This window comes from Sinocyclocheilus grahami, unplaced genomic scaffold, assembly GCF_001515645.1.
Source record: "Sinocyclocheilus grahami isolate Dianchi unplaced genomic scaffold, SAMN03320097.WGS_v1.1 scaffold3.1, whole genome shotgun sequence".
In the NCBI taxonomy this organism is placed as follows: Eukaryota; Metazoa; Chordata; class Actinopteri; order Cypriniformes; family Cyprinidae; genus Sinocyclocheilus; species Sinocyclocheilus grahami.
This window is the reverse complement of record NW_015505182.1, coordinates 1405867-1423353: the sequence shown is the minus strand read 5'-3', so window position 1 is coordinate 1423353 and position 17487 is coordinate 1405867. Positions and strand designations below refer to the sequence as shown.

The 17487-nt window shown below is 37.3% G+C and overlaps 2 protein-coding genes across 2 annotated transcripts in view; one reads left to right on the top strand and one right to left on the bottom strand.

The window, feature by feature from the left end:
* Positions 1-9052: 9052 nt before the first annotated feature.
* fam83d (family with sequence similarity 83 member D) lies at positions 9053-11844 on the bottom strand. The gene is made up of 4 exons (XM_016267618.1): positions 11252-11844; positions 9729-9896; positions 9502-9626; positions 9053-9164 (listed from the first exon to the last, which is right to left on the bottom strand). Exons 1-4 carry the CDS (start codon positions 11723-11725, stop codon positions 9053-9055), a joined length of 879 nt encoding a protein of 292 aa, XP_016123104.1. The 5' UTR covers positions 11726-11844.
* Positions 11845-14258: 2414 nt separating this feature from the next.
* Positions 14259-17487, top strand: part of LOC107562773 (uncharacterized) — a 30456-nt gene continuing 27227 nt past the window's right edge. Inside the window, exon 1 of the mRNA XM_016247530.1 lies at positions 14259-14539. The gene's annotated coding sequence lies outside the window, so the exon portion shown is untranslated. The remainder of the gene's footprint in view (positions 14540-17487) is intronic.

Sequence of the window (17487 nt, the reverse complement as noted above, 5' to 3'; positions counted from 1 at the left end):
TGAGGACAATAAAAGCAGTCAAAACTAACAAAAGAGCAACAATATATAAGTGCAAATTACAAGTCTCGGTTAGCCTAACGCAGTACACGTAGCAAGCTATATATATATATATATACATTATACACACACATATATACACACACACACAAACAAAGAAAAACAAGTAGATAGAATAGAAAAAATAGAAAGCTAGTGTTTGTTTTTTGTTGTTTTTTAAAATAAAGAATAATAAAAAAAAGAAAGTATAGATAAAGTAGAATTAAAATAGAATAGAAAGTGTTAGAGTTAGAGGGTCAAATAAAGGTGGAACAGATGTGTTTTTAGTCGTTTCTTGAAGATGGTTAAGGACTCAGCTGCTCGGATTGATTTGGGCAGGTCTAACAGTTAAGATTACCCAATCAGCTAAAAAAAGCATCATGTTCAATGGAATTAAATATAAATGTTTTTCACTGAACACAGACTTTCACCATGCTTTCATCTTAATATAGTTTAGGTGGGGTCAAATGTAGCAGACAACATGGAGTAATTCATAGTGTAATGGAGTAAATGACAGTGGTGGTTCCTCATGTGCAACAAAGCAAACGGGTTGATATGTGCCTAACAGATATAGCAGCAATCTTCTCTAATGTATTGTTTAAAACTACCACACACCAAGTATGCAGTCCAGAATGTCATAAATATTTCTAAAAATGTTAAATGAATAAATCATAATGATCTCACAACAAAATGTTAAATTGGACAGGGATGAAGGAAATGCTGCTTTTGACGTAACTCATGCTGTGACACATATCAATCATTGATCATTCATTTTAATTTGAGTTTGTTTTGGTAATTCTGTTTTTGTCATTTTTATGATTTTTTGTCTGTATAGCTTTTATCAAGTTTGAGTTCATTTAGTTTTAGTACATTTAGTACCTCAACTTAAATAAACGGAAATGAGACATTTTGAATTTGTAAATAGCTGAAATAAAATAAGTTTAGGTTTTTATTTGATCTTATTTCAGGTAAAGTTTAATTTATTTCAAGTGATGAATTTTAATATCCCTGCAAATAACAAATCATCTCAACGTTTGTCCTTTTGTCTCCTTAATATCAAGGATGACATAACATCAAAGTCTGAGTAAAGAAATTATCAGACAAAGTGTTCGTTTTGAAGAGCACAAAACATTTCACGCCTCCAGCTGGTGTTTTACCGCTCGTGTATGTCTCTGCTGATCTTGAAACCACCTCGTATAGCGTAACAGGACCATGATGGCGAAAGAACATGCGGGGGACAGAGAAGATGAGCTTTCCCACAGGTGGCAAATAGGGATCAGGCTTCAAAAGGTGTTATCAGGCCTCGCCATCTAATGTCGAGCTCGCTTGTCAGCACTTTCTCCACCAAGGGCATTTGACACTCTCACTCTATATGTGCATCAACAGAATGAGGAAGTAATGTGTTAATTTGAGGTGACATTTCACAGCAGCAACTGCACCACAAACATTTATCTGCATTATTGTTTCTCGTAATGACACTGCGTTATGTATACTTATTTTGTAATAGATATCACAATACACACAATCAAAAAATCAAACAAATCTGATTTTGTAGATGAGTGTTTCTTCAACTACAGGCTAATTTCTTTTCTGGTTTGTTATATGAAGGTCCTATTAAAACTCCCTTGGAAACATATTTTTTACCATGCCTTTAATAATTTTGCTACTTTCTAAATACCTGTTATGTATATTTAAAAAAAAAAAAAAAAACTATGAAAATCTAAGCATTTAGTAAAATAAATGAACAACTTAAAATATTTATTGTGTAAAAATTCTTTGTATAAATTTAGTCTACTTAAATTTTGAATTATTCCTATGATAACCAACACTTTTGGCCCTTTTTTTAAGCATTAAGTGTACTTGGTCAGTAATAAGAGTATGGGAAAAGATCCACTCTGTCACCTCCACAACAAACTGTGAAACAGAACAGTAGCGTGCCACTCCCTGCTGTCAAGCCACCATAAAGAAGAAGTGTATAAATACAGCCGATAAACAAAGCACTGAGTCTGCAGAAAGACTTTTTGTGGTGTGAGAAAACTGCATGTTTGTTAGTCACAGGATTAGGACTGTCTGTTGCTGTATACATAATAACTCGTCCTGATGATCTGACAGAAATCAAATTTAAAAAATAAAAATACACAGCTTTGCTAACGGTTTTATCTAAGCATTCATAATGAGTCATTAATCATTACAATAGTACTTGATGTTGGCCAACAGGATGTTCCATGAAAGTTGTTTCTTAATGTGTGATTCAGCTCAAGACTTTCAAGGTTAACGTATTAGTAATATGTTGGCCTATTCAATTTAAGTAAACAGTTGTTCACTATATTGCATAAGAGGCCAGAATAATACACCCAAGACTATTTTTTAAATTACTTTTTAATGTAGTGAGACAGGATCATTTTTAAAATTTAATTGTGTAAAATTAATGTTCATTTTAAATTCATTTAATATTCAAACAGTCTTTTGAAACAATCAAACACTTTGCCATTAGTGATAAGAAGAAAACTATTAGCAAATTAATTATTGTTTATAATATATTATATATTATATTATATTACTTTATATAACTTTTATGTGATATACAGACAGTCATGGCCAAAAGTTTTGGCAATGACATAAATTTTGTGTTTTGCAAAGTTTGCTGCTTAAGCTGTTGTGGTGTTCATTCACATTGTTTCTAGATTATTGTGTAGAATGATCAGATGCATTTTAAATAATTACTAAAAGCTTCATTGGCCAAAAAATGAACTTTTCAGACAAAAAAAATTATTTCACTGTTTTATGATCCTGACATAAAATGACCAGCTAACATTAATTGACTAATCATATCAGCATAAATATATAATTTAAAAAAAAAACATTTATTTGAGTGTTTTTGCTTTTTCACAGAACAAACTGAACAACGACAACAAAGAAAAGAAAAAAAGATCTTTACAATAATAAAATAAATTAAAATGTAATAACCTATGACAGAACAACAGAACATTGAGGGACAAATGCATACAAAGACACATTATTCTTGACCTCATTTGGCCTACAGCTCAATTTGGCTGATCATTTAAAAGCCTTTAGCAGACACATGAGCAGCTAATACATTACATCACAAAATCCATATGAAATCAATTTGCATGAATCAATAAGTCGATGGAGAGTCTGAGAAACAGACACCAAGACGGTGCTGATCAATAGCCAACGTACATTTTATTTAACAGCTAGCCAAGCACCAGCAACTACTTTCCAACCCATTAGTTTTAATAAGTTGAAATGTGACGACCATATAATGGGTCATTATTCTTGACCTCATTTGGCCTACAGCTCAATTTGGCTGATCATTTAAAAGCCTTTAGCAGACACATGAGCAGCTAATACATTACATCACAAAATCCATATGAAATCAATTTGCATGAATCAATAAGTAGATGGAGAGTCTGAGAAACAGACACCAAGACGGTGCTGATCAATAGCCAATGTACATTTTATTTAACAGCTAGCCAAGCACCAGCAACTACTTTCCAACCCATTAGTTTTAATAAGTTGAAATGTGACGACCATATAATGATTTGAATTTAAAAGCGAATATTTGTGTCAACTGTCAATGTTGGATGGTTTAGAAAGGCTTTAACAGCTCCTAGGATCCGCTGTAACTTCACACGCTGTCATAAACTGATGAGGCAGATGGAAAGAGAGCGGGTAGAGCAGGCGCGTCTCCTCGACAGCGGCTAGTTAAACCGTGAGAGTGAGAGGGTTTGCGGTGTATCCGAGCTGGGAGATGAGTTGAGATAAAGACTCTATGAGGCAGCAGGAAACGTTGGATGAGGGGGAGTGAGTGAAGCAGAAAGGGGCCTTATCTGTTTGAAACAGCGCTCTCCTCTCAGGCATCTCTTTAACCACATGCAATCAGGTTTTTCAATCTCGATAAGAAAAAAAGAATACAAATCGTGAATTACCTTAATCTTTTTTTTTTTTTTATTAAAACCGAAACTTGTGGTTATGAACCATTATAACTGTCTAAAAGGCAATTAGTGCTTCAATAATGTGGCTTTGGAATTCAGTATTCATTCATGTTAATGCTATATTTGCTGTATTTATTAAGGGATGCTCGGATACTAAAATGGCTGATAACCCATGAATAGCTCACATTACAATTCTTTTTTGTGTAAATAAAAAATAATAATAAAACGCAAAAAAAAATAAAATCAATCATTTTAATTGATGCAACTGATTTATAGCATCACAACATTATAATGTACAGTATGAAAAATGGATATATGTTTAAATATTTAATACAGATTACATTTAACAGTGTTAATAAAAAATTTGTGTTTTAAAGTTGTCCATTTAAGTGCAAAATAGGGGAAATGAGCATGAACAATTAAATAAATATCGACTGATAGTGATGCATAAAAAAAAATAATACTGATCAATAACCGCCATTATATTGTGAATCCCTAGTTTACATGAGATTTATTGGTAGTGTCAGAGTTAGATGGAAAAAAAGGTGATCTAAATGTAAAAATGAGCATGCGCATTGCACAGTTAAATATCAAATATCGACTGTAACAATATTGGCCAGTAACCAATATGGTATCATTATTTTGTGTATACCCTTAATGTTTTTTTTGTAGGAATGCATTCATTTTATTAGTAGTATATGAATGTGAGTGTTAAATGAAGGAAATACCTAATGTAAATCTAAAAATATTTCAATAGCCAATATTGACTGATATCTGATACTGATATCAGTCAAATTGGCCAATAACTGATATGGTGCTATTATATTGTTTTGTATGAATGCGTCATTGGTAGTAATATTTGTGAGTGTAATTATTGGTAATAATAAATGTGAGTGTTAGATGAAAGAAAAAGGTAATCTAAGTGTAAAAACAGCATGCAAAAAAGGTAAATTGTGCATTATCCCCTTGTAACTTTTCCTCCTATTTCTAGCCAAGGAACTCTGCATTGTTTCTGCATTACAAAGACAAAAGTGCAAAACAGATGAGCTGGCCTGAGCACAGAGCTGCACCTGTCACCTTCCCCAAGCCACACGCTCAGCCCACACAGCAAAGACCACAGGACACAAAGACTGCTTTCACCTGAGACACACTGTGGCTTCTATTAATAGCACAGTTCGGCAGTGGTGCTGCTGACACACACTTCTCGAAGTAGCGGTGGTGGTTACCTTCACTGACAGCAGTTACTATAATGTGGCTTGTATTACTCATTTGCTGAGAGAGTGTGAACCAAGGTCATGAAGCTAAAACACTGACAAATAGCTCTCGTATTAGGCTATTTATCTCCACTCTTTTTGGTCAGAGGAACAGTCTGAAATCAACCCGTGAGCTCTAAATGTACTAGGGGAAGATACGAAACAAAGGGCAAGAACATGTCACACCGGGGAGCGAGCAGAAAAGTTTACACACGCCATCAACTCGAACATGCTGCGCTCCGCCGGATCCACAGGGATTGAAAACAACCGTGTGTCATCATCATTTGAAAGCCGAAAATAGGAGCGGGGGCATTGAAACCGAAGTCTCACCCGAAAACTACAAAAGAGTCGGCCGAGCCGTTTTGGCATGCGTCATCACATTGTTTTCCCCTGACTTGTATTTTCATGTCATTGTTTTGTATCCTCAGGCCAAACACCCTCCTCCAGATGGTGACTGTTCTAGTCTCCTCTTGATGGAAAGTCAGATGTTTACCAGAGCCCAGTGAGGGGCAGAAGAGCTGACGAGGGCAGTCGGGTAACAAAAGGTCTCCACCTGTGAGTCTAGTTTAATTGGGATGACACAGACCTGTGTTAGGGATGGATATACACCCATGTGTTGCCAAATTTGTCCGATATCCCTTTTAAAATGGAAAGAGAACTTGCCAATAGCATACAACACTTTCTACACTTATCTTGAGTAAAGTTTTTCACCAAGCAAAAATCTTGCCATGAGTTGCTTGCATCTGTTTCTGTAGGCATTTCTATTCATGCTCAGCATACAATTGTTGAGATCTTAAAGTGACAGTTCAGACAAAAATCATTTACTCATCCTCATGTTGTTCCAAACTTGTATGTTTTTTTTCTTCTGAAACACACAATTGTTTTTTTAATGTCTCTCTGTTTTTGGTCCAAACTCGTGTATTAAATAAATTCAGTGCACACAGACTTAAATAGTTTAAGTCTTTGGTTCTTTTAATTGTGATGATTTTGGCTCACATTTAACAAAAACCACGAATTCACTATTTCAACAAATTAGAATATGGTGACATGCCAATCAGCTAATCAACTCAAAACACCTGCAAAGGTTTCCTGAGCCTTCAAAATGGTCTCTCAGTTTGGTTCACTAGGCTACACAATCATGGGGAAGACTGCTGATCTGACAGTTGTCCAGAAGACAATCATTGACACCCTTCACAAGGAGGGTAAGCCACAAACATTCATTGCCAAAGAAGCTGGCTGTTCACAGAGTGCTGTATCCAAGCATGTTAACAGAAAGTTGAGTGGAAGGAAAAGTGTGGAAGAAAAAGATGCACAACCAACCGAGAGAACCGCAGCCTTATGAGTATTGTCAAGCTAAATCGATTCAAGAATTTGAGTGAACTTCAAGGAATGGACTCTGAGGCCGGGGTCAAGGCATCAAGAGCCACCAAACACAGACGTGTCAAGGAATTTGGCTACAGTTGTCGTATTCCTCTTGTTAAGCCACTCCTGAACCACAGACAACGTCAGAGGCGTCTTACCTGGGCTAAGGAGAAGAAGAACTGGACTGTTGCCCAGTGGTCCAAAGTCCTCTTTTCAGATGAGAGCAAGTTTTGTATTTCATTTGGAAACCAAGGTCCTAGAGTCTGGAGGAAGGGTGGAGAAGCTCATAGCCCAAGTTGCTTGAAGTCCAGTGTTAAGTTTCCACAGTCTGTGAAGATTTGGGGTGCAATGTCATCTGCTGGTGTTGGTTCATTGTGTTTTTTGAACACCAACGTCACTGCACCCGTTTACCAAGAAATTTTGGAGCACTTCATGCAACCAATTTGGTGGTTTTTGTTAAATGTGAGCCAAAATCATCACAATTAAAAGAACCAAAGACTTAAACTATACTTCAGTCTGTGTACATTGAATTTATTTAATACACGAGTTTCACAATTTGAGTTGAATTACTGAAATAAATGAACTTTTCCACAACATTCTAATTTATTGAGATGCGCCTGTGTGTGTGTATGTATATATATATATATATATCAAGTTCAGTTTATTTATAAAGCACATTTAAAAATGGCCATAGGCCAACCAAAGTGCCTTACAAGTTAGAAAAAAAAGGTAAATAGCAGCACAACAGTTAAAATAGAACACTCATAAACTAAAAGCAACAGAGAATAAATAAGTTTTGAGACATGACTTGAACTCAGACAAAGTGGAAGCCGATCTAATATAGAGTGGGAGCTTGTTCCACAGTGTTGGGCCGGCCACTTCAAAGGCTCGGTTACCCTTTGAAGTGAACCTCGGTTATATATATATAATTTATACAACAGTTCGTTCTGGTTCTCAAATCTGATTGGTTGAGAACCGCTACAGGAACGCCCTTTCACAATTTTGTATCACTCCGCTTGTTCTAGAGTAGTTCTCTACTCTATCGTAGAGTAGTTAATATAAGAAGAAACGTCTAGCTAGCTTCGCGGTCTCTCTCGCTCTCATTTGGATGCACGTCTTGCCGCATTGTTTCTCTTATAACCTCATTATTTCTCACTAATAACTGAAGCAGCACATGCCCTTGATACGAATTCTAAAAGTGACGTATGTTTAACTGTCAACTTGAGCTTTGAATCCGTGGCGGAAGGAAGTAGTTCCGCACAAAAGAGGGTTTTATTAGGCACTCCGTTGTTGCTTGTTTAATTACACACATGTTCCGTCGAACTGTTGTATAAACGCAACAGTTCAACAGTTTGACGGAGTACTCTCGTACTCGAGCGATACCGGCTCTATATCAGCGGCTGTGATTGCCTCCGGCGCGAGGCCGCATAGAGCCGGTATCGCTCGAGTACGAGAGTGATATTGCTCATATATTAATATATTAAGTCTTGTTTTCTGATTGTTTTTCTGAAATGTATCAAAAGTATGCAGGTTTATGCTTAAAAGAGAAAAATACCTGCCAGAAAAATAAGAAAAATGGTCTTGTTTTCCATTTTAATTAAGTTTATTTTTCTTACCCCATTTCCCCATTAAATTAAGTAGGAACTTTGAATGCCATTTTAATGTATAGAAGATCATAATTGCCTGTGTAATTTATAGATTCCCCTCATTCACCTCAGTTACTGAATTATGGGCCTACATGGTTGGGTTTAGAGAAATTAAACATGAACTGTATCTTTAGTAGCAAGGACTGCTCTTTAAAAAGCACAAGCAGGTTTCATTACTCAAGAGGAGTGATTAAAGCTGTGATCATTGGACAGTCATTGAGCTGTACCTGAGGGGGAGGCTGTGGCTCAAAACACTCATGAAAACAAGATAAATAATTAACCGCCAACAATCACTTGTTCTGTTTAATCAAGCTATTAACAGTAAAGCTCAGTGGTGGCTTTTGAAAGAATAAAAATTCAAGATAGTAAACAGCATCTGAATGGTCATTTGTTTTGAGTGTTAATTACGGCTTTCGTTTTATGTTGAATATATTTTTGTAATGTGTATTCATTTTTAAAAGGCACTTTTACGTGTTAAATTGTAATTACAATTCACATAAACAACCTATGTGGATTTTACAGCAAACAACACACGACTAAAAGAGTCATTTGGCAGTATTTTGACACTTAGGCCATGAGGCAGTATGCATAAATCTTCCAAATGATCCAGAAATCAATAAGACACTGATCCTATAAAAATAAAATGTGTTGGAAAAGCATAAATATAAAGTACCGTTCAAAGGCTGAGGTCAGTCAGATTTTTTTTTTGTTTTTGGAAGAACAGTTTTATGAAGAGTATAAAGCTGCAACAATTTGATCAAAAATACAGTTTAAACAGTACTATTGTGATATATTTTATTCACAATGACTGGGCATAGAGGATGCGGAACTCTTCATCATATTTCTCGGTTATCTGGCCAGATAACTCGATAAGGTTGCTGCTGTTTAGTTTGCCGTCTGTCCAGTTAAACCTGTAGATAAAAATGTGCCAAAATAAATAGGAAACGTATAAATAGATCTGGAGTCATAACTATTATGCACCGATTGTCTGACAATTGCAAAGTTAAAATCGATTAATTTAATGAAACAAAATACATAATTTCCATATAATTATTCTACTTTGTCCGAAAGGTTACATATTTTGAAAAAATGTCTTTGTCCATACTTTGAAAGCCAACACAATATTGGACCCCATTGACTTTCGTTGTATAGACAAAAAATACATTTTTCTAAATATCTTCTTTTGTGTTGCACAAAAGTCAAACAGTTTTCACTGTTAAGATCTTGTGGAAAAGGGGTCTTTATTACCTATATGAACCTGTGGCCACTCTGTTTCCATCAATCAGCATGAAACGCTCATGAACCTTTCCAGTGATCTGAGCACCTGATCTCATGTAGTAGGTAGAACCTGTTATGCTTCGTACTTTCATTTGCTTCATAAATAAGACAAAACACATTTTAAAAATGCAATTAAAAAATACTAAATATATATTAAACATAAAAACAACAATAATATTAGCATAAAGAACTCATACCAGCAGTTCATCCAGCAGTACATGAAGGTTTTTACACATCTGTAAGAATGAGGGAACAGAAGACTGGTCTAAAAGAATATACACAGGAACTCTGCGGCGTGTGCAAGCTTCCTGCAGGTCTTGGAAGATATCCAGGTCTGTCAAGGAGTCTGTCACAATGGCAATCACCTAAGGATAAAAATAATTTCTGATTAATGAGAAATTAATAGCAGTCAACATTTCTTTATGCAACTAAGTATTGTTTGGCTAAACATGGTGGGAAATGATAATGAATTAACATCTTAGAGCTTCAGCATCAGTGAACTCAACGTTCTAGCTCATTCGTATGAATGTCATGACTGCACAGCCGCTGGCTACACACCTTCATGATTTCTTATTACATTTGGTTTTTAAGTACATGCAAGCTGGAACAGATCCATGGTGCCTGCAGGTATAACCTCAATACATTCAGCTCAAAACCCCCTTCATTTGAAGGACTGAAGAGCCTGTTGTGGCACCTCCAGGTTCAGACCGTTAGAGGTAACAGTTCAGTGTGATAGACGCTTCTGTGCATTCTTACCATTCCACATTTAAGATCCAGAGTGCTACTTTGAATAAGTCACACACATACCCTTCCATCACCTAAAAAACGCAAAGGCTGAAATTTTTTTATTAATACAACTGAAATGAGAGATTTTTAAATCATCATAATCTCGAATTCATTGTTATTCTTTTCATTGCTGTTGCTTGGTTTTTGATATTATTTTAATCCTGTTAAAAGTTCCAACTGGGAAATCTGAAAACAAGCTAATTTCCCAACTTAATGACAATAAATAAAAAAATAACTAAATGAAGGTTATGACATTTAAATATTACTTCTAAATTATTCTGATCTATTTTTGCTACTTAATTATTAATTAATTCAACAGAGACAGACATCTGTTTCCATTTCATTAGCTATTTATTAGCTACTCGTTTTTAGTAGCTACACTACTGCTTAGTAAATATCTGTTTAAAAAGAACTAGAAAAGGTGGAATATATAACTAGTTACTGGAAACATCTAAAAATAAGTACCAGCAACAGCTGGAATGCATACTAGTTGGAAATGAATAGTTGATATATGAACCACATCTACCAAATCTACACAATTCAATCTGGTAAATTTAACTTCAATTGTTACAATGGAAAAGTTACTAGTCACAGTTGGGATAATGACAGGTAGTAATGTCACTAACTGAAACGAAGTAGTCTCTTTTGGAATAAGTTCTAGTATCTATTGATTGGATTACATACTAGTAATTTAAGAATGAATACCAGTAACAGAAAAATATACTTATTAAATCTGTTCATAGTAATGATTAAATGTTAAAGCTTGTCATTGAGGCACTATTTTTGTAAAGTTGCTTTAGAACAGTGTGCATAGTGAAGTTCATCAAAGGGAAGAACAGATGAATTATTGCTACAGATGAATGAACTAACAGTATGGTGTCCACTTATATATAATTTTTGTAACAATTTTTTTGGGCCTGGGACATAACGTTACCTCTTTTGCATTTTTTATCATCCTCCTGGCTGCTTCTTTGCAACTATAAATGCACTCTCCGTAACTCGGCTGGAAGTAGGCGACGGCACGTGTTACTCCACGGAAAGACCCCGCGGTGAACGCTGGCCAGCCCAGCTCTAAAACTGGAGGCTCAATATCAGAGACTTCGGGGAAATAAGTGACAGATGAGCAGTCCAGTGTGCCAGACTGGTCCAAATGAGAATCGTCTCCGTTCAAAGAGAGTGATTTGCGCACTACAGCCGCGCGGGAGATGCGCCTGATCTCGTCGTCGGAGAGAAAGTTAGGGACCCTCTCTCTCTGCAGGAATCCCGTGAAGGCTTCGACTCCGCCGGCGACCAGCTCCTCCAGAGCGAGGCGGTGTCTCTCATTGTAAAGCTCTTTCAAGTTTAGGTCCTGGCCTGTCCTCGGTGTCCGCCAGCCCGGCGAATCTTCAAGACACTGTGAAAGCGCCATACTTGAAAGTTTATTAATCGCACTAACGTTTCCTGAGGTGAATACTACACTCTAACGCCTGCTGTCTCCTCTCCTGTACGTTCAGAGGTCCCGCCCACCGCCAGACGGCCATTGGTCGGTGCGTTGTCGCCAGTCAAGTTGTTACGTCACGTGTCCGCCAAGTAAGAACGCCATTGGACAATCTGCCCTGCGCCTATTGGCCAAGAGTTTGAATTCGGAGGCAAACAAAGGCGGCGTGTATGATTCTCCTCTGTGTTGTTGAATGTGAAATACTCACGGTGGTGTTGTGAAACTAAATGGCATCATAAAATACAGGTAATGAATGATACACCATATAATCACCAGTATAAAATTAGTTAAAATTATGGCGGTATGTCTAAGAAGCCCTCCTCCAAAACAGCCATTCTTGCTTCAGTTAGTCGTAGATTGTTAGTGCTGCATATATATGATTTATAACAGTATTAATGCTGTTAATACAAATGCACTATACTAATCTTAATCGGTCATTTGTAATAGCAGTGCTAGTAAAAATACTAGCTCCATTCTTTTGTGATCAAATAAACCATTGTATAATGTATATATATAGCTATTTTTATGCACAGACACACACTTTAAAGACATTTTATTAGCATTAACTTAACATTAACTCAACATTTTTTGAAACAATACAGTTTATTGAACACACTTTGAATTTTTTTAAGCCTGTCATCCAGGCCTTTCAGCAAAATTTAAGCATTAAAATAATTGTGAAACAAAATCCTTCATATAATAGCAATAATGTAAAAGATAACATAAACAGCAAACCACTCTAACAAATATCTCAAATTGTCAGCCTTTCAACGATATAGTTCAGTTCACTGACTGTGTCTTGATTAGCCTATTGGGATTATTCAATCGCTATAGCAATATATATATATATATTGACATTATAGTTTGGTGAACAAAATTCATAAAAAATATTCTGCTTTTTTAGAATATTTTAGAACTAGGTGTTTAAAACCAACAAATAAAATCACTGCAAGAGAAACACATTTATGCCATTGGACTTTTGACTAAAAAGCTTATTACTGAAATATAGTCACTGTGACAACTAACCTCAATTTCCTCTGTATAATATTTACAAAGCTAAACTATGTTCATCGTGCATTTACACCATGAAAAATTTGTGCCTAGGCCTTAATGAAGGAAAAGCCCAAACCGCATGGCAACCATCTCGTAATGGACAGTAGGTGTTTTTGGGCTTTATCCAATCAGATTCATCTCTGCCTGTACTGTCAAAAAAAAAAGAAAAAGAAAAAAGCTGCAGGTCTGAAGGTGTAATTGCCACTGTGGCGTGAGGGGGGAGCCCCTGGATAGCAGGTCTTCCACCACGTCCTAAGAAAAGAAAAGTAAAGACTTTGAAACATTATACGTATTTTATGTGTGCACCTACAAGGACTGAGTATCACACAACCTGTTGATAATAGACAGGCCGGTGTTTGTTGCACTCTGGTTGACTGGTTGTTATCAATTCAGAGAGCACAACAGCAGGCACTCTCAGATTTACTTTCACCTTATATGACCCTCTCAAAAAGAAGTAGTAATCACTGTTTCTGAAACTTTGAATGGTTAAAATGGCAGAACTAAGGGCACGTTTGAGCACAGCTGTGCATATTTATCATCATTAATAACATGTATAAATATTTCTGGTGATTATTACCCAAAGATAACAGCAGGAATAAAAACTGGTAATTGTGGCAAAATAGTCTCTACCCATTCTGTTATAATAATAATAATAATGGCTATATATTACTAAATTGATAAAAAATTAAATCTGTATTTAATTGTATGTTGCACAACATCAACATCATTCATTCTATTCTATCCCATTGATAATAGGCCTACCAATAATAATTGTATTATGTTGCATGTTGCATATTGCATATTAATTTCCCCTGGCCATGGTTGTTTAGCACTGGAGATCATATTCTATTCTATTTTTTTTCTCAATATTAGTATGTACAGCATGCTGCGCACCAATTTTCTATTTGGTTGTGTGGCTAATGAGATTCTATTCTGTTCCATTCTGATCATGTGTATTCCGTTGCATGTTGCACATTCATTTCCCCCACACATGGTTGTGTATCAATGGAGTTCCCATTCTATTCTATTCTAATCATATGAATTGCATGTTGCGCAACAATGTCCAGTTTGGTCGCGTGGCTATAGAGATCCTATTGTGTTATGTTCTATTTTATATTATTGTATTTTATTTTACTGTGTTGACAGCTATTTCTATTCCGTGCGGTGGTTTCAAACATGCGTGTGTAGTAGCCTATATGTAGTAGGCTAGGCACATGCTCACGATCAGTTGTCTACTATGGTTGTTTTCCCCCCTCGTCCTTATACGACCTACTGACCGAAAGCGCTGCTCCATATTTCTGGCTATATTAGACATTTGCGCATGAGTCACTCCCTTCAGTGTGTCTGCTCAGCCCGTCCTAGAACAGAGAGGGGTAGGATCAGGATTTTGGGTTTGGGTGACGCGTTTTAATCACGTGCCCTTATTTGAGAGCGCCTGGCGTACATTTCTTTCCCTTCTCGCCACTCCAGCAGCGCCCATGTCAGCCGGGCACATAATCAGTGTGCCATAAAGCAGTAGATGCTCCTTATCGCGGTGACCCGACGGGTTCACGTTAGTTCACAGGGTTCATCTGAGGAGAGGTCTCGGCCCCTCCTGTTCCCCCGAGACCCGGAGCGGAGAGAAACCTAAATGTTATTTATTTCTGTATCAATAACGGATTTCCATTCGCAGTCACCAGAGCCGACGAAAAGGTAGGGAACTTTGACTTTTCAAAGAAGTGAACGCGATTTATTTAGGTGTCGCGAACAGTCTTCAAAAGTAGTTCTAGTAGAGAGAAGCGTGCCTTGTTATTCCACTCTTATGCGGCGAGTGAAGTCGCCTCTATGTATAAAATGGCGACAGTAAATGGGAGTGCTTAGTTAAAAATTTTGGTAATAGCCAAAATATTGCGCCGCGCTCCGCTCCACACTCAAACTCGCGAGAAACGTCTAGCCGGATGGAGGTTACTAGTGCCTCAATACGAAGCGAAAGGGTTAACTTACCAGTTTCTTACAGTTTGTTGCTCAATGTTCTCGTCTGCTTCCAATTTGATTATTCGCACGCTACAACGTGCCTATGTGATGTTACTATAGTATATAGTCTGTCCATTCCGGAGCGTCACGCGCCAGATTTCTACTTCAAACGGGGGTCAAAATGGGACCCGAGTCTCGGATTGATCGCCGGCGAGGAGCACGGAAATATTGGCGCATAATCGATTTCCAAAAGTGATCTTTACGATGACGAACCCGAACCTTTCGGGGGTGCCTATAGTTTAAAGATGGTGCAGATCTAGACAAGCATGCACTATCAACTGTTAATGGGTACAGAATGTACTCAAACTCGAATTTAACTCCAGATCGTAACCCTGGCTCTGATACCACACATTATAAATCATTATTTAGAATCACAGGCTCTCAGGGTGCTTCATCTCAACTCTCTGCCTCAAGCCTCTCTACAGTAAACATCACTTTCTGCTAAAGTAAGCTACTTTTTAAAAGTTAGCAGGCAGAATGTCATGGTAAAATGCGTTAGAAGGTCAGGATGGATGCTTTCTGTAGGTCCTTTAGTATGCAGTGTGTTTCGGGGGAATGTTCTCTTCTGGGAATAGTGTTCTGGTCTGCAGTGTTGTAATAAGGCAAGGCAATATTGCCTTTCATCCTGAATTTGAGCAATCAGGACAGCAAAGCATTCAGAATGTGACTTTCCCAAAGTATGTGTGCCTACAGACTAAAGAAAATGCAATTTGTACATACATGCACAGTTTGCCCTTTATTATTGTGTCAGATTAGAAAAGCATGACGGCACAAAATGAAAGACTAAATGTTAAGTCGCTTGCGTGTGCACTTTATTGTATGTTGATTTCCAGTAAAAGCTGGCCATTTATGTAATATTCCTTGAATTAAGAGAGGAGAATTGTCTGCCTAATGCCAACTGGATTTCTAAGCAGAATTATAATTGCGGAGGCTCTATGTCCTCTATCCGTGCTATAAAAGCAGTCAAAATGATTAAATTATTTATAATGAAAAGCTCACTGTGCATGTAATAACAAAAATGCCCTTCTGTGATATCTCACATTACCTTATTAAATTTGTAAATCTAAAGAGTGGATGAATGTCATGGAGTAACAGACAGAAATGAGCTCCACAATAGGAGTATATCCCCAAAACCTCCCTGAAAAGCCCGTATTAACCTTAAGCTCTTTTCGAGACCAACTTTTGGCTTAACGGCGGAGTGTCGGCCATACAAGTATTTCAGCTGCTCCAGCTCGGTTTTGTATGGAGGAGCCTGGCATTCGCCGAGACCTGGCACTTGACTCAGTACAATTCATGGTGCTCCGCCATCTTTCTTTTTTTGTAACTAATGAGTGTGTCGCACCGGTGATCAAACTCAGCACATTGCATCAATGATTATTTCTCCCTTATTTGCAAAGTACTTTCTTTCTCTTGCAAATTTCTAAATCTTTTCCTTGCTTTTAATGGGAGATTTTTGTGTCGCAAGACTGGCGAAGTAATTCTAAAAACGCAAATAGCGCCTTTTGTAAATTTCTGGGGTGCTCTCTTCATGAAAAAAAAAATCTGCCATGATTACAGAGCGGAAAAAGGGTCGGATCCTCATTTGTTTCCAATTCGTATATTGGCATAAACAAATAGCGCAGTCAAATAAAATATTTGGAGTTTTGTCTCTTTTGCGTTGGAGGGCTGCGAAAAATGTCCCCCAAGTGTGTGTTTTTTGGTGAAGAATAGAGGATTTAGTCCCCTCTGTGTGTTGTGGGCAAGGAAAGGGAAAGGAGAGGGGTTGCTATGGCAATGTTAACACATGAGTGGCAGCGCAGACTGGCCTCCCAAGAGTCCGTGCAGCAGTCACCGAGGTAAGGGGGGCAAAGCGGGCACTTCTGATGGCACCCAGCTTTCTGTAGTACTCGCATAAGGTTCATTGACTGGATTTAAACATAAACACGGGCCGCCCAGGAATAGCTGATGGTACAAACGCCTGTGTTGGTGGCATTTTGCTAATGAGTCACATCCTATAAAGAAGGTGAACTGTAGGATGCCTCAGTGGCGCTTCGGTCTCTACATAATTAATGTGGACGTGTTTGACGCCGTCACTGATATAGCTCGCAAACAGTGCCGTACAATGATGGCATGTAGACACATGCCCATCTTACGTACTGGCACACACATTCAGGAAATATTTCAATGGCATGCAACCATTGCATATGGTTTCCGCTTAGTGTCATATTTCCCTCGTAAATGGGAGCGCCATTGTGTAAAATGAAGAAAAATGGTCACGACAACCTCATAACGCTGACCTCCTTTTTTCTTGTATTTATAGAAATATAATTATTATAGCATGTGTGCACTGACCTTTGTTATGGCTTCTTGGCGTTAAACAAAAGTCTCATTCATACAGCACTTATGAAAGATGGTCATGTTAAAATCAACCGATATCCCTATAGGCTTATTCATATCAGCCTTGTGTAATAAAGCAGATCCAGTCTGAGAAATAAAAGAGGACACCATGATCGTGTCTAGGAGCACTGTGTATTTTAGGCCATCATTTCAGTTATTTTCATTTTATTTTTTCCCCCTGAATGGTTTCCTCCTTTATTTAAAAGACAGCTGGGACCAGTGGAAAAAATATATATATACACATGGACACC